The 23067-nt window shown below is 43.9% G+C and overlaps 2 protein-coding genes across 10 annotated transcripts in view; both read left to right on the top strand.

Annotated features, from left to right (window-relative positions):
• Window positions 1-23067, top strand: part of LOC105423600 (uncharacterized) — a 383169-nt gene that overhangs the window by 318678 nt on the left and 41424 nt on the right. The gene's annotated exons all lie outside the window — the stretch shown is intronic.
• Window positions 2776-18715, top strand: LOC148935789 (uncharacterized). The gene has a single exon (XM_089081019.1). The coding sequence runs from the start codon at window positions 13249-13251 to the stop codon at window positions 13540-13542; it is 294 nt and encodes a 97-aa protein (XP_088937145.1). The 5' UTR covers window positions 2776-13248; the 3' UTR covers window positions 13543-18715.

The following is a 23067-nucleotide window of genomic DNA, read 5'->3' as shown; positions in this document are numbered from 1 at the left end:
CGCGAGGAGCGCGGCAGTAAACAAAGTTATATAACTTACGTAGGGTCGCGGGCGAATTGCATCTCGGCTTACTCCAACGCTATTACCCGCATCGCTAACAGGTATTCGCTCCTCACACGTCGGATCCGCGTTACGAATATCGATGACGAGGGTATTTGCGAGCACGACACGACGACGCGCCGTATTCCGTGCCGCATTCCGAGCGCGTGCATAATTCGTGCTGTCCGACGTGAAATACATCTGTCGTGATTACGAGAACTCGAATACGCGTTAATCCGATTATATTTAGCCTTCTTATGCCACGATATGCACGATATCGTAAACATGTTCGCTGCGGATATTAAATTCACCTGTACCGTTTCGTTGATAAAACGCCATGCGGGCACGCTTTCGTAAGAACTGCCGCCCGCCCGAGATTTCGCGTCGCGATTATCTCAGAGATTTATATATTTTCGTTGCGCGACGGCGCGCCCCAAGCAGAAGCCGTTACCGGATGAACATAGATCTCTGGGTAACACGATGCAAACGCCGAGGGTCCTCTTAGTCATCTCCTGGCAGCGGAGTCACAGCCGCGAAATATCGGCGACCTCGTGTATGCAAGCCGCTTTGGCATAACGCATGCTCCGGAGTCATGCGTGTCACGTCGTGTTATGTTACGTTAGATTCGCATCGACGTCGTGATCCTGTATCCCAGGATTCCTTTTGCGGGTGTCTGTTTAACTGTGCTGCAGTCGAAAGATAAGATGATTTAATATAGTTGAGCATTAAGCTCGAAAATTATACCAAATAAAAATCTATGGCGCGTGATTAATGACGAAGTGAAAAAACAAAGACACGTTCTTGATGTTAATTAGATTTTTTATTTCATTTTTTTTTTTAGTCTTTATTCTTTTTTAAATATATTATTTCTACGTTTCTTATCGTAATTGTTAAGAATATTGACATGGATCGAGAAGGTAAATAACGGTCAGCGACAAAATGCGTCAAATACATTTGGTGTTTTACGTGTTTTTCAAGCCGTGTAGCACTAAATGCGACTTGTTTCCTCGAATGCGATGTATCCGGTGATATCAAACCAGTACGATGTCATAACTGTATAACTGTCAAGTTATAACCCTGGCCCCGAGCTATTCCCGCCTTCTCTCTCTCTCTCTCTCTCTGTCTCTTTTCCCCTCTCCCGGCTGCTACTTGTTACTTACGTAAATATTCACATAACGCGTACATGTTCTGGAGATTCTAGTTCATTACGTTTACGAGATGACACGCATATTAAATGCAAGCATATTAAACGCGGCGTGCATTCATATTAGTTTAGCGTAGCTGAAATGTCAAATGTATGACACAAATGTATGTTCTCCGAATAAGCGGAAATAGGTGACGTTCGCCCAAAACGCTGAGCGCAAATTTTTACAGCGTATGCTTTTCCTCTTTCTTTTTTTATTTTTCTTTTCAGATAAAATTCCTTAAAAAATATTTGGGAAAGGAGAATTCTCGAATTCTGTAACAAATAGGAAGGACAGATAAAAGGTGGCTGTTGGATCGAATAAATATCGTTAATATGTATGGGCTCTCTACCGATACTCTCTGGTGGAGAATTCGAGACGGATTGGGGAGAACGGCATTGAAAGTTTTCCCTTCTTGATAAATTATCGATGATAATAATAAATAATGCGCGCCATGCGAAATAGTTGACGAAGATGTGTCGCGTCGTGCATCCACCAAGACGACTCGTAATAAACTTGGCAGGCAATTCGACGAGACGGTCGTGCGTCCCGATCGTAAAAGAAAGTTTGGCCGTAACAAGGAGTCCTGAAATTAATATGATCCGATATATCGTCCGATGCTTTCGTATAACGATAATCGAGGAAATGTAACGAGTGGCAGAGTAATCCGCATCGAACGTGGAAACTTCGCGAAGTGTTCGCGTTTTATAGGTGGCTTCGAAAGTCGGGGAGTGCCCTGGCTATTATTAAATTCCGATGCTATTATGCTTGACAGGAATTTGGTTTGATTTACGTCGAACGGCAACGCATTTATCATACCACTGAAAGGAAAATACAGAAACAGGTAGTTACACCGAAGTAGCGATAACGATAGTATTACGTCTCGGCGCCTTCACTGCGGCGTAAGTAATTTAACAGGTAACTCTGGAAGGATGTAATCTGTATCTTCGCGAAATTGCGGTTGGCGGAAGTCTAAAAGTTGAGCTCCTCAATTATGAAAGATCGTTGGTACGCCGCTCGTTATTCTGCGGGCGGCTGTGATATAGTCAAGTTCGCGTAATACTTAAGTGAAAGTTGGTGATGTTTCGTTAACCCTTAAATGAAATTTTTACATGGCTGCTCGAAGCCGTCTTTAGAAGTACAAGGAGCTATTTTAATCCTTCAATATACATTTAATACGTTTTCTATCTTTCCTGCATTCATCAAAAATAAAATGCAAGAAAAATAATATGCAAAATCAACGATTAATCTAGTCGTAATATCAGAAATGCAACATAATGTAATAATATTACGATGAAAAATTATACAAAGTTAACGAACAGAAGTGAAGAAAAATATCGCGGAAGTAAGTCCGGGTTGAATTGAAAGTCGGTGTGTCTCGTTATTCAACTAAAGATACGACGACGAGGAACGCAACCCTTCGTCGGTGTGTGAATTTACATTCGCCATTTACAACGCGTCGCGTCCGAATTGAATTAGAATTTTAAAGCAGAGCGAGGACTAAGTGGAATTTGTTCGCGAAGGTGTAAAATCGTTGTCGCCGTGAGATGGGACGGCCACGCGTAACTGCTGATTTCTTTCCCCTCCGGGAGAAGACATTCGGCCGTCTGAACAAAACACACACATTTTACGCGGCCGCGCAAATAAGAATTACGGCCGGTCGTTACGCCACCGGAAACCGAGGCGCGCGTACAAATGCCGTCGCGAATAAACCCCGGGTCGGACGAGTGAGGAACCACCCTTGGTCTCCTGGCCCGACCCCCGCCGCTGTCGCGGTCGTTTGCGCTATCGTAAGTTTATGTCGTCGGTTGCAGGCTACTATCCCGCGTCTGTTCCACCCCCCCCTCCCTCCCCGGACGCTGGCAGCAGCGACGGAAGCAACAGCGGCTCACCCCTTTATACGACACGATAGTTTCATCGCGAAACTGCCGCCGTTCGCATCTGTCGCCTTTCCCATTACTGTGCGAGCATGCACCGGCCCATTTCCCGCCGGTAAACTCAAGTGCGCTCTCAATTCGCTCACTTCCGATGTTTCTCTTTTACCACCCGGCGCGGCGGCGGTGGCGGCGGTGGCGGCCCTTTTCTCCCGCGAACGCGCGCGCTACAACCGCGGCTTATCACCGTGATTAAACGAAACGAATTACCCCGACTTTAATCGGCCGTTACGAGGAAGCGCCGCGCTAGTTCGCTACTAAACTCGTATATCTGACAATGTTGTTGTTGATTAAACGTGAGTTCTCGAAGGAGAGGTTTATTCGAAGGTTGATGGCAAAGAGATTCGAGAGCGAATAGCATGCTTTTTAATCGTAGAACGGTTGTTGTAAAACTTGAGAAAAATATACCGAAGGGATTCAGAATGCTTAATGTAGGATCGATGAAACGAAATTAATTATTTGAAAATTATTTATGTAAATTTACACGTTTTCGAATTACATTTCTTTTATTCAAATAGTTGTTTGAGAAAGATTTAAAACGGAAGAAAACTAAATTTGTAGATGGCTCGCGTACTCGTGCGCTCTAAACTCAAGTGAAACGTCGCGGAGAATGCACGAAAATTCCTGAAATGGCATAGCACGTGGCGTTATATTCGAGCGAAGAATTCACGAGAAATATTTATCTAGCGAGCTGCTGTTGGTGCGCGTCCGCGGAGATGTTGGTACCCTCGTCAAATATTACACGACCGTCCGTAGCGCTCGCGCACTACCGCCGTTTCCATTAATAAACGCAAGAGAGTCGCGGAGATAAATTTTAGCGCGGCGTAACACAAAACCGAGCAGCGCCGCGTGGCCTTTGATGCCGTAATACGGAAAGAGAAAGAGAGAACGAGAGAAAGAAAGAGAGAGAGAGAGAGAGAGAGAAAACACGCGCTACCGAGCGCTTTTCATAAAATATGACTGCTTTAATAAATCCAGCGCGATGTTGCGACGGGGCCCAAGACGAGGTTCGAGACAAGGTGCGCCGGTTCGTTCTTTCTTTCGGAAGAGAGGACCAGAGAGGGAGAAAGTGACGTTCTTCACGGCGGAAGTAAAAATTCAATGCCCCGTTTAAATAACCCATCATCAACGGCGTCTTCCGTCCGGTCGCTTCGCAGGGGTCGGTATGTCCCCGTCCTCCCCTCGGGCCCCTCTTGCAAGGGCGAAGCGGGAAAACGGGAGAGAGAGAGAGAGAGAGAGAGAGAGAGAGAGAGAGAGAGAGAGAGAGAGAAAGGAAGAGAAGCAGGTCCCGAAAATCCTCAAGGGTGCGATCGTGGACGCGCTTTCCACAACGTATCTTCCCACCGTTGAACCCGCTCGACCGGTGTCACGTCCACCCCGTTACACGAAAGAATTTCTAGCGGCCCTTCCGCTCCTAAAGAGACCCCCAGCGAATCGAACGAGGGACCCCCAGCGTGTGCCTCGGCGTATCTCTCGACCCCCCAGCGACTGTCACGTTCGCCAATGACGATCGAGCGATTCGAAAAATTTCGCTTTCCGAACCAATCGTCACCGCGTCGCAATCGCGATCTTCCTCATGTCTCTTCGTACGTTGGAAGATCTTCTTGACGGCCTTGAAAAATCACGGGCACGCGCGGCCTCCTTCCCGTGTTCCAAATTTTATTGTTGGTTTTATGTGCGTGAACCCGTCGATCGGGACGAGCAGCTGCCTGTTGGCCACGTTTCGCGCCTTTTTCGCGCGTCGCCTCTTTTCTTTCTTTCCATTCTTTCGGTTTTCTTTCCTCGCCACACTCGCCTCTCTTCCTCGTGGCTTCTCATACGACGTACGATCCGTCTGTTTGGCCGCGCGCGCGTGCTTCAGCCGCGACGCGGGGTTGTGAGACATTGCGCGAAGGGCTTTTTAAATGGACAACGCCCGGCGCTTCCTGACTCGTCCTTCCGTTGTTCCTTCCGCGATTCGCCGACACGGGGATTTAAATTTTAAACCATACCAAAAATGCTAATGCGACATCGCGGCGACCTCGTTTCTTTTCCTGTCTCCGGGTCAAGAAAAACCGTTGCCGTTCATTTTGGCTTTAGATGAAAACACATACACATTTTCTCAGACGGTTATTTTTTGAATAGATTTAGATAATAAAAACCGTCGAATCATTTACATAAGTTTATCTTTTTAATCATCGTATGCTACATTAGTATTTATCGAACTTCAATCCGGCGAACAAATACCTCCTTAAACGCAATAAACTTTCCCGTTTATCTAGTTGCTGCTGACATCATAACTCAACATAGGCGATCTTCGCATTTTCGTTAAATTAGTTTTCCCATCAAGATGCATCCTTGTCGTCTCATCCCATCGATATCTTTTTTTTTTCCGTCTTCCGCGTCATACAATATTGCTTCCGAGTTCGAAGTGGCGATATTACAACGGCGCGCGCGAGACATTCCTATCTAGATTAATTAATAATGTATATACGGTGCCGGTGGCGAATTTTCCATGGCGTGCAGAATTCTTCGATCGACCGTCGCCGACGGACGCCGCGTACACGCGGCAGGATCGTTAATGGAAGATGTAATTGGAAAATACTTGGCGCGCCTCCGTTCAATTCACCGCCGTGTTTGCTCGCGATACGCGACGAACCGAGTTATCGCAAGAATCCTGCTTCTATCGGCGCTATAATCCCGCGGCACGGTGTATAAACTTTATTCCGCCGGTCCGCCCTGACGATGTTGCCACGCGCTTTTACGTCAGCACCGCCACTCGAGAGAGGATCGATGTCCGGATCTTTGTGAAATTTCACGACATACACAACCCTCGTCGTCTATCGCCGACCTAAAAGAAGTGTACAATAGAAAATGTTATACCTTCTCGTAGAAAGAAAATGCGACAGTCTGCAATCAGAATAATTAATTTGTATAAAATGGAAGCGATATCGCAGGCGAGAGGAAAAAATACGGAAAAAAATAAAATGATTAAAAAAAGCATAAATTTAAATTAAATGGTGCATTATTAAAGTTTTTTTTTTTAATCTAAATTTTTGATGTTCAGCTAGAAGGTTTTGTATAACAATGGTTTAATCTATTATTTAATTTAAAAAATTAATGTTTGAGTTAAAAGAATTATATTTTCATTAAAATTTTTTATTAAAAATTCTAAAAGGTCGATTCTAAAAGGTTGCGCCATACCTTTCAGTTATATTTAGTTTATGAAATTTGAGAAACAAAAGAGCGAAATTGCTTTCATGCTTTGATTCCGGCGTAAAATACGTAATATCGACAAGATTTCTTTGTTGTTGCCCGGACTTTAAAGTGTGCCAAAGAAAATTTTACATCGCCTCGCTTTGCAACGATAATAATATACCAAACATCCATACGTCAATAATTTGACTCCATTTACGCGGCACAAGCGCATTGGATATTATCACAATCACGTGATACGGCGCACTTTATGCACATGTCTTCCCTCTCTCTATGTAAGCAGCTTATCAATTCACTAATTAGGCATCCAAATTACAAACTTCACCCAGGGTTGTGAATCGTTTCGCGGTCTTGAGATGTCCTTATTCGCGAGTCGAAATGACGTATCCGTTTCCTAGTTACATTATATTGAGACGGAGAACGAGAAGGAGGAGAGTCAGATAAGGGGGACCGAGAGGGTTACGACTTGCATAAACGGAGAGCAGAACGTGAGAGTGGCTACAAAGCGCGGCGAGAATACTCTTGAAAGTGAATACTAGTATCCAATTGCAGTAACCTACCGTGTCTCCAGTTATTCAAAGTATGCGTATAACGGACAGGAGAGGTAGAAATTAATTGGCAGGTTGCTTTCAGTGGCGCGAGCGCGCGATGAGGGAAACCGGGAGGAGGTGAAAAGGAAAAATCTTTGAAGAAATGAAAAACACAGAACACACCTCGGTAATTTCTCGATGGTGAACGATATTCCGAATATATCATAAATGTAAAAAAAAAAATAACTTGATGTAGTACACAAAGGAAATGCAAATTATAATATATTTCTGAGCATGTATTGGATAATAAGAGACTAATCTAGATATAAAATTTTAAAAACAATTTTATTTTTCTTCTATTTTTAGTTTTTCTTGATATTGTTTATTTAAAATTAATTTCGATACTTAAAGTTAAAGCTTAGACTAACTAAATTTTCTTTTGCAAATACAATTATAAATTAAACCTAAAAGAAGCACGAATCGCTAAACGTGACTTTAATCTGTTAAGATCGTTAGTGCAAAGAAACATTTATCTATAAACTCGTTTCAAGAGAATCGTAATTTTATCGTAATAGCCGCAATAAATATTTCACGATATCTACTGTTTCCTATTCATTGCAGTTTCACGTCATTAATGACGTAAGTAATGGAAACCAACGTAAACGATTCATTCGGAGCTTATCGAGAAGTCCGGCATAAAACCGCGATACACTGCGAGATACACAATTCTAATACCCTCTTTCATGGCGATGCCTTAAGATATAATGCACTTTGACAATCATTATAATTGCAAAGTAGCGCCAAAGCTACCATTGCCCATGACTGAAGAGTAGTAGCGTGTTGAGATGCTAATTAGTGGGTTAGACTAGAGAAGACATTTACAGCAAGCGAGGGAAAGCTTTCAGGTGCGCTTTCAAAGACTTTCAAAGTACCTCGCGAGAGTATACTATCTCCATAAATTTTTGGCAAAGTCTCCGATTTCGCTCCTTCTTCTTTCTGAAGATTATTCATTAGTGTCTAACAATTTGCAATGTTTTGTGACGCAAAAATTATTTCTTCTTAAACGTCCTCTTGCCTCGCGAATCCCCTATTGAAAAATGTACAATTCCTGATTCAAAATCCTCTATCTAAAATAACAAATTTGTTCAATACAGAAATGTAATTTCAAAATCTATTCTCTTAATTTTTTCAGTAAACTCTGACACAATTGCATTTTATTTGAAATATCTGCGACCCGCGTGTTTGTTAAAACAATACGCTACATGGATGAAGATAAGAGTGCATTGAAAATAAAGAGACAGCCGTTTATATTAATCGGTTGCTTCAACATTTACATTAACAAGTGGACGTAATTATTTATGCAAACAATCCTGTGACGTTCGATTTATTCGAAACGCACAAACGATGAAACATTTTACATGATCGAAATCTCTTTCCCTCACCCTAAGTAACTTTTATAAATGTTACCTAAATAAAAAAAAAAAAATGAAACTAACGGAGTCGTACAAGCGGAATAAATTAGCAATACAAAACCGGTGTCACCTGTCGCCTTCTCGCGACACCACTCGATATCGCGATTATGCGGATCGCGTCCGCGAGACAAGTTCACGCTCTTTACATAATGGGGGTGATCTCGCAGAATTGTCAGCGGTTAATTGCGTTCTCTTGCGCGCGCGAGTTGAGAAGGCGGCGCGGAAATAAAAAGGGGATACCCGGGGTTAGCGCGCGAGACCCCGCGCGAATTCATATTTATTCAAAGTGGAATTAACGACGAACGAGCCCGGGGGGGGGGAAGGGGGAGGGCGAGGGGGTCGGAGGGCTGAGGGGAAAGGGATAAAAAGCGAGCGTGCGCACGCCCGATCAATAAGTTCGACCAATTCTAGTACGGCCCGACGCTTTATGGACTCGTTACAAACTCGCGCACGTAATTATCTCCATTTCGAATTCACGTCGGCGTGCACGTGAACACGCGCACACGCGTGCACACGCGTGCGTGCATGCCAGCACACCGAGATCCTATAAAGGTCCCTTTAATCTGCACGGCCGTTTCCTACGCGCCATCGGCGCGTGTCGCGAAGCGGAGCGGAACGCCCTTGGATTATCGCGTGCGACGCGCGTATTAAAGTCGCGAGTTCGCATTTCGCATTTGGTCGATTTAATTTTGGTAGTTTTTAACATGTCACGTTTGGCGCGACAAAGGCGGACTCATTTCCTCGCCGAACGCCCGAGTGATTTTTCAATTTCGCCCGAATCACGCGCACCGCGAGCACGTTGCCCTCGTTACACGTAAATACAATTATTTCGCGCTTAAAAAAAAAAAAGAAAAGAAAAGAAAAATCCCCCTGTCGATGCCAGAATCGACCGCGAACTTGGCGTAACTCCGTTGATTCGCGATGAAAATTTTATTAAGACCGCCAGCAAGAAAAGAGAAACGCACGATCTATCGTAACGTTTGACGTCGTAACAACGATATGAATTTGCGCTCTGAAAAGCGTTGATTTAATGTCAATCGCAGCTGCAGAACGAGCATTGAAAACGTTAATAGCATCCACGATTGTGCAATTACTCAATATCGGATATCCAGAGTGAAATTAAGGATGAAAAAGACATGGCAAAGAAACAAATGAAATAAGTGCTTATTGAAATTGCAGTATTAAAAAAAATTTCGATATTGTGTACAGTGACATTAATGAGTTCTCAAAATGAAACCAAGTACAATATTTACATAAATTATGGAACGTACAGAACGTACGAAAGTTAGAAGTACGTCATTTGAAAGTAGACAGTGTTTGTTATAAATATCAATTATATTTTTTCTAGAAAATAAAATTGCGATTTCGATAAATTATAACGTAACGCAAAGTTTCATTACGTCTTTGATCAAAATAAGATATGTCAACATCCAGTTTGATCTGACATTTGCGATTTCTTCTGGCGGGTTGCCAATAACAGTCACCCTCGAGCTGTCCCGATAGTTTGCGTATCGTTAACTTCCGTCTCGGCGTCCGCGATCGAACGAAGAGCCCCTGTAGGAGAAATTGACTTGTGGCGTCTGTAAAAGCTCACGCGAGATCAAAACCGCAGCAAACAGAAGGTGTCTACGCGGCCTTAATTAGTTCACGGAAAACTGAGGAAAATTGTGTACCAGCCTAATAGTAGTGACGTTTATAGTGAAAAAAATATACGTGCGCATGAGAGAGAGAGAGAGAGAGAGAGAGAGAGACCGCAATGATCCACGATAGCTAATGACGCACAAAGAGCACTGAGAAATTACAATTGCAGGTGGCCGAGGCATTTCTCCATTTACGCGTTAGCGAACGACGTTTGTATGCGCGCGGAACATTTAATTGGCCTACAACGTCAGGAAAAATAAACATCGCAACGATTTGATTCGTGACTGTCTCTCAATCAACTACGATACATTTATATTTCGAAAAAAAAATCGTAAAAGATTTAACAGTTACATTTAAATATATTTTCATCGGGATATTTTTCACATCTTTTAATTATACTTTTTTATATATCAAGAAGCAATGTTGGATATAAGAAATTGAAGTTGTTGTATTTCGTGCATAACTTGACTGAATGGTCAGAGGCAAGCAAGAAAATAATATTTTGCGACACAGTTACGTCACGTATAAAACGGTAATTTAGATAATATTTTAGTCGTAGACCGTTGTTGTTAATGACACTACAGATACAATACTCGTCATTTCGATCACGCATTTTGTTATGGACGTTTCGCGCGCAACGAAACGTTCTTCAAACACGCGCACGCAATGATAATCATACTCGCACGGTGCTTACACTTCGTCCACTCCAGCTGTTTTTGCCGCGGCGAATACGCTCGCGAATACTGTTCGGGATACGCGGCGATGGGAGGCGCGAGAGCGTGTCGCACTTGACGATTTTCAATTTCTCCCGAGCCTCGAAGCTCGTTCGTTCGTTCGCTCGCTCGCTCGCGCGCGCGATTTTCCCCGTGCAAGAGAGCTTTGAATTTTTCGTTCCACCTTCTTGAGCGCTCGCACATACGCGGCTTCCATCCCCTCGAGCAGCGAGGCCCCCATTCAGCTACTTCCCCTCTTAATCGCGAATTTCCCGATATGTCTTCCATCACGCGCTGCGCGACTGCCGCGGAAACCAGCCGATCGAAAGGAACTAGGTCGAGAACGTTGACGTCAGCTTCTTGAACATCGTTCGATTACTATATTTTTCGAGAGGGGATGTTCTTTTTTCTTAATTGGTATTAATATATGCGTAGCGATGTTCCTGGTGGCTTATCCGCATGGAACGAAAGTTATTGTATGGCAATTAATACAAAGTTCAAAATGCTTTCAAAGTTCCGCGCATTTTAGCTAGTTTTTAGCTAATTAGCAATATCATCTGAACAGTTCCCAACTATTTACGACGATTAATTAACGCTTCTTGTACCGCGTCTAGATTACTTGTTGAATAAATTACCGAAATGTAATTACTGTAATTACTCCATAAATTATTATATGTGATACATATACATGCACATCATAGTCATAGTACATTTTTCAGCAGCGGTAAATTAATAATAATAATATCTGTCGTAAAATAATAATATCTATCGTATTTTTTGAACAAAATAGATATCACATATATATCTATTAGATATATGAATATAGATATGTAATATATTTCGTCCAATAATATTTAAATCTGTAACCGATTCCGCCTGTTTTCACAATTGCAAATATTTCTAGACGTTATTAGATTTATCCCTTTGACATGACGAAAGAGAAGAGATCTGCTAGTCCGAAAAATCCACTATCCTCATACTACCCTTCCTTCAACTCTTTCCAATAGCGACCCCCATGGGACACCAACCCCGATTACTATCCCCCGAATAACCTGTTTACACATGAACCAGAGAGATCGTAGGGTAGGACGGAAAGAAACTAAAAACGTCAATAGCAGGCGACATTGTTGCATGTGTAACGTTCGGTAGATGTCGTCTAGAAAGACAAATAACAATGTCGATTTTTCTTTCTCTTGTTCCGGTTCTGGTCACGGGATTCACTCTACGTTTCCTTTCTTTCACGCGTGATATTCTCATCTTCAAGAAACTTACGTCTCGAAAGTTATTTTATTCACGAGTTCTGTTGAAAATATTTCTAACGATATGGAAAACTCATTTGATGTTCTAATAGATTTTACCTCTTTTTTCCGATAACATTATTCCCATGGTAAAACCATCCGAAATTATTATATAAATATTATTCCGCATATCTTTTTCAAATTAATATCGTAGAAATTTTATAGCAGCTAAAGTTTCATTTGAGAACACGGTTATTAACCCGGTTTCCGCATATTTCTACATTCCTATAGTTTTGAAAAATTCTTGGGAGCCGCGGCTGGTCGTTGCCCCGGCGATTTAAAAGTTACTGGCAACCTAATTCATCCCCGAGGCTATGTCCCCCGTTCCTCAAGGATTCAATTCGGCATGCATAATTCCGCGAGCGGGGAGGATGAGCCGCGCCGTAATAACTACCATCAGGAAAAGGAAGTACTGGCAGGTTTTCGGGCGCGAAAGGAATTCCCCGACCTCGTCGAGAACGTGTCGGTAACCCTTTTTCTTCCTCATGCACGCCAGCTTTTCCCAACGACCCCCTGCGAGAACAAAAACTCGCGGAACCGACCGGTTCGGCGCGAGAAGAAGAGAGGACTGGACACGAGGGCACGTAAAGGAGAAATAATAAAATGCCACATTGGAGACGAAGTTGGAGTGGGGAGGAAGACCACCAGCAGCTCTCTCATCGCAATTTCGCCGAATTTCTCATCGCGAGTTAGTTGGCTTGTCGTCATCAGCTAGAGTGCAATTGCGAATCTAGTTGCGCCGGAAGTGCAAGGCACCATCAGCGTTCGGTTTGCGCGGCCCCGATTACGGGGATCCCATTTTTATACGCGCCGCAGTTGAAGAGAGAAGTTCGGAGATTCGACAATCGCTAATGAGACTTCACTCCCGTTGAATTTCAGGCGAATTAACCGTCACGATTCGCCGATCGAAACGCCGAAATGATTAATGACGTCTAATATTTTCCCGGAACAACGTCCAACAAAAGATCCGTCGAAAAATCCAACCTATTTCGCGAATCCACGTCCTCCGGCCGCCATTAAAGTCACTCGCGTGCTTTATTGCTATAATACCGAAAGACACCGCGGATTCCGCGCGGAAATGCCGCGGATGCCGCGTCCGATAACGCTCCCCAGACACGAACGGTGAATCGCGCCCTACCGATAGATGATTGATATGTTTGCCGTCTGTGTATGTGCCGTTCCGTTTTTTGCGTCGCATCGCGGACGCGTTCGAGCCGATAAAGCGTGACTTCGGTACATGACATGGATGGATACAATAATGGCTGGTATCATCATCATCATCAGCATCACCATGATCATCATCATCATCAACGCCAACAGCAGCAACAGCAATGCCAGCAGCAGCCGCACCAGCACCAGCAGCAGCAGCCATATCAGCAACAACAACCGTACTACGGACATCATCATCAGTACCAGAGCCAACATCATCAGTACTCACAGCAGTACTCGCCGAATTATCTCTATCGATTTTCCCTTCAGGTAATTCGCGGTATCATCGAACAAAACGATAAAGTCAGATACTCTACTCGCAGTTAACTCGCTGTTTTTTTACGGATAAACAGAACATTGATGGGAAAAGGGAGAAAGAAATCACGAGCGATATTATCCTAATTTCCAACATTGTTTCGCGAATTATTCGAAAGAACGGATGATTTAAAAAAATGCGATAAAAAGTGTTATGATGTTTAACATATCATAAAGATAAACGACATGCACAGCTTGTGGTTAATAAATTATTGTTATATTGTTAATTGATTTAGAATAAGCGCTTTATAATATTATTTTTCATAAATAACAAGATATAAATTACCAATATCTTTTCATAACATGTATTTAAAATCAGTGGAAATATATTGCGCAGCAGAGCAGTATCATTAAAAAGATAATACAAAACAAGCAATTATTAAAAGTGATGAATCACTCTAAATTACAGAATATTACAACAATTTAATGGCTATTTTTGAACGACGCGTGCGGAATATTTTTGACTGTTTAATGCCATTGAAAAGGATTAACTTCACGAGCTGAAATTAATTATATCCAGTTATTCCTCGATTAGGCATGCGAATGTAATTTTACACGTGGACCACTCGGCGCGTTGATAATACCGATAGCTAATATAGAGGAGATGTCAGAGAGAGAAGATGAGATAGAAAGGATGACAGAGAGAAAGAGAAAGATTAAAGGGGAGCTTCGCATTTCTCTGTTCTTCTCTCTCTCTCTCTCTCTCTCTCTCTCTCTCTCTCTCTCTCTCTCTCTCTCTTGCTGCCCACATGAAAACCATTATATTCGGCATCAAATGAGCGCGCTAATTGTAATTTAATTATTTTACAGTATTGCTTATGAACAAGGTTTCAAAATCCCATTATCAATTACCATTATTTTGATAATGTCCGGTGTGAAATTCGCGATGCGATTCTTGTATACTACAACTGGGCGTTCGCAGTCCAGCATGCTTTTGGCATGATGACACCGTACTATAGTCGTCGAACAAACGGATAACGCATAATAATCTTTCCGATCCGCGATATTTCGCGTTTGACAATATCGAATGAGGATTTAACACTTTTCCGTTTGCATACGAAGATTACATTAATCCGAGAAACGACGCCCTGCATAATTATCAGTCAGTAATCAGTTCCGACATCGATTGGGATATGGGGAGCATCGCGATGGTGCACGCACGTTATTATTAACTATGCGAATGCGCGGAATATATATTATACTTCCGACAACAACAATTTCACTCCGCGATATTTTCGCGTTTGTATCTCCACTCGATTCTGCTTTTTCACTACGCGGGAAATACGCGGCGGATAGCATACGAGGCTGGTAATTTTTCACCGGAAATCAACCCTTTCGCTTACTCACGTCCGCATCACGTTGCAATCAATATTTTCCCCCGCTTGTGACGGGCGCGCGCGATAATATTTGCAGAATCCTCGATATCGCGTGACGTTTGCGCCTGGAATAAAATTTATTGCGGAATAAAAAGAGAGCGCGTCCCAATCTCACCCCCCTCGCGCCAAGTCTTCAAGAAATTTACACGCGTAGAATTTTCTCCGCGCGAGCAATGGAAGCGGAGAATGGAAGGAATAACATCGACTAGAGGCAAAAAAAGGACAGCGATGCAGACGCAATCTGCGATTTTTATGATCTGCGCACGGACGCGAACCGGTCGCATATGCGCGCAACGATGTTTGTAAAATATTACACGGTACAACGGGGATGATAAAAAGAGTCTGCCGTCGGTGGCGGTCCCGCACAATTTCCCTGAGATTTACACGCACGAAACTTCCATCGCACGCATACGCACATGGATGTGTACATGGAGAAGAATAAAAGAAAAAAATGCCTTTCTCGACGAGAAGAAAATGCTTTTTTCTCTTGTATCGCTATTTCTTTCTTTTTTTTTTTTTTTACGATAAAAAAAATCACAAACCGGGGCTCAATTCCGATGCTTATCGACGAGAGTTAATTCCGTGCGGGAATTAATCATATTTGACGCACGTCGATCAGACGCGTACGTACGATTTTATAGCGGAGGGGGAGGGAGAGAAGAGTGTTCTGTATGCCGGCGGCATGAACAAGCGCATATCGATAAGCGTGCTGGGATTGCGAGAACGGGCTGAGACAGGCAACAGAGGGAGAGGAGAGAAATGAGGGACGCACAGAAACGGAGACAGCGATAGAAGGGCAGATACAGAATCCCATCTCCACGAACCGAGCGAATTCTGCGTCCACCGTCGACCCGAATACGACGAGGCGTGCCTTATCTGACAGGTAGATACCGGCTGGAGTTATGCGTTACCTACCTTTGCCAAATTATGCTCCCGCCGTCCTTCCATCTCGCGCAAGGGCGCGTACGCGGGGTTACGATTCTGCGTCGGGGTGACTGCGAACGAGATCTCTACGTGCTGTCCAAGATTTATTTAAAAATCACGTCACCACCTCAAGATTCCTTTCCCATGTAAAAAGCACTTCTTCCTCTTGAGGCGAGAAATAAATGAAACTAAGTGAGGCGTAAAATATAATTATAATACACAATAAAGTCGCATGGTGTATCAAATGTAGGAGAGAAGAGAGGAACGCAAGGGGGTCGGGAAAGTGGCGAGTTTCTACGCTTGCGTACTTCCCACCGTACATCTCCCTCTGTACATCGTGAATGCGTATTTAAAATGCAGAGAATATAAAAAAGTGCAGCTAAAAGGGACGTACCTGCCGCATTTGCAGGCGCCGGCGCCGGCGACTGCGGAAGCGTGAAGCGTAAAACTTATCTCCGCTTGCGGAAATTATCACCGCGACATAACCGTCGCGAAAAACATGCGCGAGAGGCGCGTCTCGCGCTTCGCGCTCGCGTGATACGGACGGAAGGATTTTCGGAACGCGTAAAAGCTCGCACGAAGGGTCTCTAATAAAGGGCGCGCGAAAGGCACGTCGCTGTTACCGTCGCCGTATATACGAGCGGAATTATGTCTCTTTGTACAGCGTTCTCGCGCCGAACGAGCCCGCTCGCTATCGCGCGAGTGCGAATTTACGATTCTGTATATCGCACGCGAACGAGCGAAATGAACCTGAATTTCCCGGTACTGTGAAAGTATCTCGAGAATCTCTCTAAATAACTCGTAAATAAAACGGATCGCGCTTACTCGTTCGTGATCTTAACTCACCGGTTCGTTAAATAGTATAAAAGTAAGCGAACAGCTAAGCGAATAGTATCGAATATTTCGTCCGTTTTCATCAAAATCAAGTATAATGTATAAATATAATGAAGTATAATGGAAAAACAAAATAGCGATTTAAAACATCGAATACGTTTACGTGCAGCTAATAAACTTGGCAAAAAAAAAAAACAAAATTAATGATGTACTAGTAATTATTAATAATACAATGAAAGGAGTTATCTTGGTTTAAGATTTGTCAAAAGGATTCTGGCACGCGGAATTTTGCCGAACCGATGCTAATTAGTGGCGCGCAAAACAAGCGATAATTACGTAATCATATTATCTTTGTCGAAGTAGACCATTGTGAAAAGACTCGCCGCGATTGCCGTGGACGGATGGAAGCGGCATGATGACGATGAGGCACGTAGACTCGGAGGAAGAGAATCAAGAGTCGCGCGGGCGATGCGGCGAGGGAGAAAGCGCGCGTCGGAGGTGGCCGGGGGTGAAAACAGGGCAAATGAAAGAGGTGGGAAGGGTCTAAACAGCAAGAGTAATTCGTTCACTGACAAAAGGCCCTGCTGGAACAATGACGTCTGCATCGCGTTTGTGTGCGCGCGCCTACGTGTGCCGCTTATTGTGGAAACTCGCGCGCTTTTCACCGGATTTTCCATCTGTTACGCCCAACCTGTTTAGATCGATCGATCGTCGAGCACGCACGCATGCACGAACGCACGCATGCACGCAGGCAACGTATGCACGCACGTACATATGCGGAGGGACGTGACGCAACGAGAGGGGGGGGGGGTTGTAACGCGCGTCGAGTGCGCAGGGGATACCCTCGCGGAAAGTGAAGAGTAATTGCCGCTTCGTGTTATCGCGTACTACATCTTCGTCGGTGTTTTTGATGTATCGCGAGTGTACGGGCGACATATACGTGCCGGCACCGTAAATTCTATTACACGATGGAGGAGCGCGCGCGCGCGCGGTCGCACGCGGTTTTATGTGCGGGTAATTTCAGGATAGAAGCGTCCCTTGTGCACGGTTGAGAGGAATGGCACTGGACAACGTTTCTCGTTGCGCGTATCTCGTTCGTACGATCGAAAGTCAGAATATCCGAATGTTTTCTATCGTGCGAAAAAATTGTCTACCAGCTAGAAATGGAATAGAATTTCTGTATTACTGATATACGAGTAAATCGCGAAATATAGCAAAGAATTATATTAGACTTCTGAAAAATGTAATTGATTCTAATTAAAAAAAAATATATACATTTGAATGCATTTATAAATGCATTTTAAAATAGTTACAAACTTATAATAAGATTGAAAAAGATAAAATTTATATTACGTTAATTATTGTTACAACATCCTTAATTCTCATCATTATATCACAGTTTTTTTGCGATGTTTTTATTACTACTATATAAATCAATGTAAATCAATGTGACAAAATTATACGGATGTATGTACCTTGCGAGAATTATTACCCACGGATTATTTCGAGGCAAATAACACATCTTGTCTTTTATGATAAAATTTATTGCACTTAATCTTTTGGAAACGAAGCGCAGTGCATTTAAAGGCACGGTTATTCTGCAAAGACGTACCAAACCATTGTTTACATTTCTCCTATTGCGCTTACTAGGTGCTATTATTTAAAGCCCGGTATTTAAACGGCCATTAAACTAATGGCGGAAGCTTTAAGCGCCAGTCTAAGCCCGAATTCCAGCGGGATAATCACGAGAGCCCTAGATAACCGCGCTCTGGTCTGTCCGCTTCGCTAATTATGATAATTGTTATGGTAATTACAAAGTCGATCAATTAGCGAGAAGACGCGCCCGTTGTGCCAACGTGCGAGGACGTGCGCAACGACAGACAATGACATTTAAATCGAACAATGCCATCGTTCCCCGATAATTGATCCAATAGTTGTCAATCTCTCATAATTTTCTCATTACTATTGTTTTATCGTTTATCAATATGCATGTATTCTCTAACGATGTGATACACGAGTTTTAAAACGCGCGTAAAAAGGAAAAAAAGAAAGGGAGCAAAACAACCCTGGAACCCGCGCTCTCGATTAGAGATCCATCTTCGTTGCGGATCGGTCGCCCTGACAAGTGTCTCCTCTGCGTCATGGCTGTATTGTGATTTACCATCCCCCTCCCCCCGATTCACGGTACATTGGATCGCGGGAGCGATTCAGCGTTCCCAGATTGCAGTTCCAACCATTCAGTAGCGACGATCTGCGTCCGCCCCGCCTATCGGAAAAGTGATACATATCCCTCATTAGCAAGTTGCCATTCCGGTTCCTGCCAGTATTCCTTGCCAGCTCGTGCCGAACACCAATCAAGCCCACGCTCGTTCGTCCATAGTGTTGCAGCTCACGTTGTTGTTCCCCCGTGGCCTGTATCGCCTACTCGCGTATCGAGCTGACGAAGCAAACAATCCCTCCATTAGTTATTTTCTAAAAGCATTCATAATGACCGCTCACAATTTCATGTATTGAAATGTCCCTCTTCATCGTATCTTGCTTGATTATGCGAAAAACATCGATTTCGAATTACAAAACACGTAATAATAGCTCTCTGCTATGCCAGATATTGTATTATGTTCTATTTTTAAATCCGGCTATAGTTTACTGGTATCATGATACCATTGTTCTATTGATTGGCATTGAACGGTAACAACATTGCGTCAAATTCTAATTTATAATAGCGTATTCCCGAAATAGAAGCGATGTAATATATTTCATTTTGCGGATCTTACAGTTCGCAAATTTCGCGGATGCACAATTTTCGCGCTGCGCTCTAACGGAATTTTCGAGACTCGATTCAATTTGATTAACAGGAAGAATTTTATCCGTATTTGGATACGGTCACGCTAGAGGTACTTGGCATAAAATTATTATTCGCAGGTGCGCATGCAAAAAGCGACCCGCGCGCGTTCGAAGCGGAGAGGAATATCAGAACGGAGGTCAGAACGGGCTGTGTCGTATCGCGCTGGAAAGGATGGCTTTTGCGTCGGGTAATTAGACACGTCGTCCAGTTTACGGGCGGACGTTAAATTCTCGAACTGGAGATGGTCGAGATAGAGAGAGGTCCTTTCACCCTCTTCTAGCCGGCGGGGATATGCGCGCCTCCGCTCTCTGGGCGCCGTCTCTATTCGCGGGAATGAAGGTCCGAGGGGCCAAATTGAACGATCCTTTTCCGCCGGACGCTGACTGCGGACACTAAAGCGTCGCGGCGCATCCACGTCATATAATTGCCATGCGGAGTGCATGCAAAATGCACCTGCCGGATCGTACAGGCAAAATTTTCGTCGGACACGACGACGACGACGACGACGACGACGAGAGGACGGCAAGGACGATGACGATGGCAGCGACGCAGCGATGCGAATTAACGAGCAACTGGTGCAACCGGTTTAAGGCAGGACACGCTTTGTTCGTCGGGACTTACACGTAATGAGAAATATAAACCGCGCGTCTGCAAAGTGAATTTTGAAACAAATTTGCCAAAGCAGATCGGAGATCGCGAAAATGTTACGGATATATATATATATATAATGTGCGCGATAACGAGTTATTGGATCCGCGTTTGAATTAATGAATATGTATTTACGTAATGAGTTATTGTATTCGTTTTGCGCGCTAGTTTGCGCCGGGGTTATTTATGACGTCCGTGTGGTTGAATCCATGGCGTAATAATGGCACAATTCGCACGAATGAGAATGGAAAATTGCGCGAGGGTGTCGTGCAGTTCGCGTTAATTATCTTCGTCAAATTTTCACTCGCGTTAATTTCATCTCGATATCGATCAGCTACGGTGTGAAATATTAAGAAGGAAGCAGCTATGTATTAAATCGATACGTGAGAGGAATACAAAGGAAAAAAAAATACAAAAAATGAGCTATGAAAATGTATCCGTTACTCTTGTCTTTTGAATTGAATTAAATCACGAGCGGAATATTTATAGCATCGCGATATTATGTGCAGGATGAGTTGCGCGGCAACGTTAACTAAAAGCGCAGAAATAGCTGGAATTTTAACGGTTTGTTCAGCACATTGCCCTGCTTGAATCCTCAGGATGCGGCGGCACTCTATGTAAAATATGTACGAACGCGAGAGAGCTTGCTCGAAGAATCTTTTCAGGGTATCCTACGCGAGACTCCGCTGTACTTCGAACATATCAGAGGTACTTTACCAAGTTTCCTCCGCTCGAAAACGCTATATTCTCGGAGGCTTCCCCTTTCTTTTTGCCCGGTAGTCTCGATCGCGCGGTCGGAAATTTATTTCTCGCCGGAGGCGTGCGCGGAATTATCCAAAATCCCGTCGTGTCGCCTCGCACGTGCCACCACTTTACGTAGGAATGCAAAATCTGTCGTTGGGGCACCATCTTTCTTCAGAGTCTCGTCCCTGCGAGAACACTCGTTGCAAATTTAATGCGGAAAAGAAAGAAACAGGTGATAGTATAATCAAGAGAAATGTCTACAGTTTTTAAATTAATAGACCAATTTTTGGTCAAGAAGAGAAAATAGATAAATTCCTGTATTTTTGGTATATGTATATTCTTCGATGCATTTTTAAGTACAAGTATAAAATAGATGTCTGTCTGCATTTTATCATCATCATTATGATCATTATTCGACGATATAATAATTGCAAGACAAAGTAGGAAAAAGATAGAGTATCTCGATAATATCGATTCGAAGAAATCAATTACGAAGCAACCTCTTTTAGCTCGGAGAGACTCGGCGGTTTCTTCAACCAGAGCGTAATTTCCACGTGGCATTAAACCGCGGTGGAAACCGGACTCGTCGCGCGTTGGTGGACAGAAAGACGGAACGAGATTTCCTAATCGGTATGAGAGAGTTTCCACCGAGGCGACTCTCAATTCGTACCGAAGCAATTCAACGAGCTTGGAAAGCGAGCGAGCGAGCGCGCGCGCGCGCTTCGGGGTGGAAAGAAAGGGAGGATCCCCGGGATGAAAGAGAGAAGCGGGAGAACGAGCGCAACGAGAGAGAGAGAGAGAGAGACGGACTCGGGCGAACGACTCGAAGACAATGCAATTATTCGCAATTACCGCGTCCGTCCGCGGCTCGCGGAATTATCCCATTCTGTTTCCATTACTGGTCCCGCCAGCCTTGGGCTCTCTCTCCGCTTCATCCATCCACTGAATTACCCTTTCTCTCTCTTTACACTCGCTCGACGCTACCAACTATCCGCGCCTGTGTGTGTACGTGCGTGTACATATGTATTTATATATGTACACATAAATGCCATCACATGTCGTCAAAGCATCGACGGGAGAAATTAATAGACTTGAACGCCGCAGACACGCCAACCCCGGGGCGGGATAATGCGGCGGAATCGATAGAATTTGCCCACCGATCCATTAACGAACGACGTAACTCGGAATCTTCGCGCCTTCCCGCATCGCACGCCATCCTGCTCTTCGGGGAGGATTACAGCGAAGTATCCAAGAGTAACACCACTCTCCTTTGGATCCATCGCCGCGATTCGGTCGAGTGATCTAGCTGAGCGTAAGCCGCTTTCGCGCGCAGCACTCCGCGTTGCCCTAAGCTTCACTTGAATAACAACGTTAGACATCGTTTGGTTCACCGTTGGTGAACTTACTCTTTTTGGATAGTTAAAGTCTGCTCGAAGAGTAGATAGATACGCTTAGTGCATCTCGTGGAGCGAAGTTTACGTAAAAAAAAAAAACGTAGTAATACCATAATTTTAAATTTCTATCCTGTTCAAAATTTTAAAGTTTCGAAAAAGAATTTCTAATGCAATTTCAAACAATACCAATTAAGTAGGAAGCTGATAAAAGTAGATGGAATTCCCAATATAATTAAATTTTTAGGTGATACATTTAAATAAAAATTTTTAGTTATATAATACCTCAGCGATCTCGTGCTATCTTGTGTAGTTGCATATTCACTGAAGTATCCATGAGTAAAAGTATCGCTCGTCTAATCTACTTAGGGACCGCTCGTGCAACAGGATTCTTTCTCGGCCAGCTTTGACCGCGCGTAAACTGGATCAGCATCGTCTACGACGGCAGCCGCCAAAAACAGGAGAGGAAATGGCGGGATTCGATTACAAAGCCCTCTCGTCGCACCCTTCTGTGCGCCGTTCGTCCGAGATCGGACACTTTCTCTCCCTTTTCGCCGTGCCGATCCCGGTGTGTTCAGGTCGTTAAAGATTAACGGCGCTCTCGTCTCCTGGCGACGTCGTATCCAGGGCTCTGGGCGCCGTAGGACAGGGGAGCGGCTAATGTAACAAAGGAAATCCGGGCGACGAGCGACAAAACGTAATTACGCCCGTCCACCCCACCGGCTCTCCTCACGTCCCTCCCCCGCTGCCTCTCACCGCTTTGCGTCCGCCCTGC

Source organism: Pogonomyrmex barbatus, unplaced genomic scaffold (genome assembly GCF_055798465.1).
Source record: "Pogonomyrmex barbatus isolate J1 unplaced genomic scaffold, ASM5579846v1 scaffold4, whole genome shotgun sequence".
Taxonomy (NCBI): Eukaryota; Metazoa; Arthropoda; class Insecta; order Hymenoptera; family Formicidae; genus Pogonomyrmex; species Pogonomyrmex barbatus.
The sequence above is the reverse complement of the archived record's forward strand: the minus strand, read 5'-3'. Positions and strand labels throughout refer to the sequence as shown.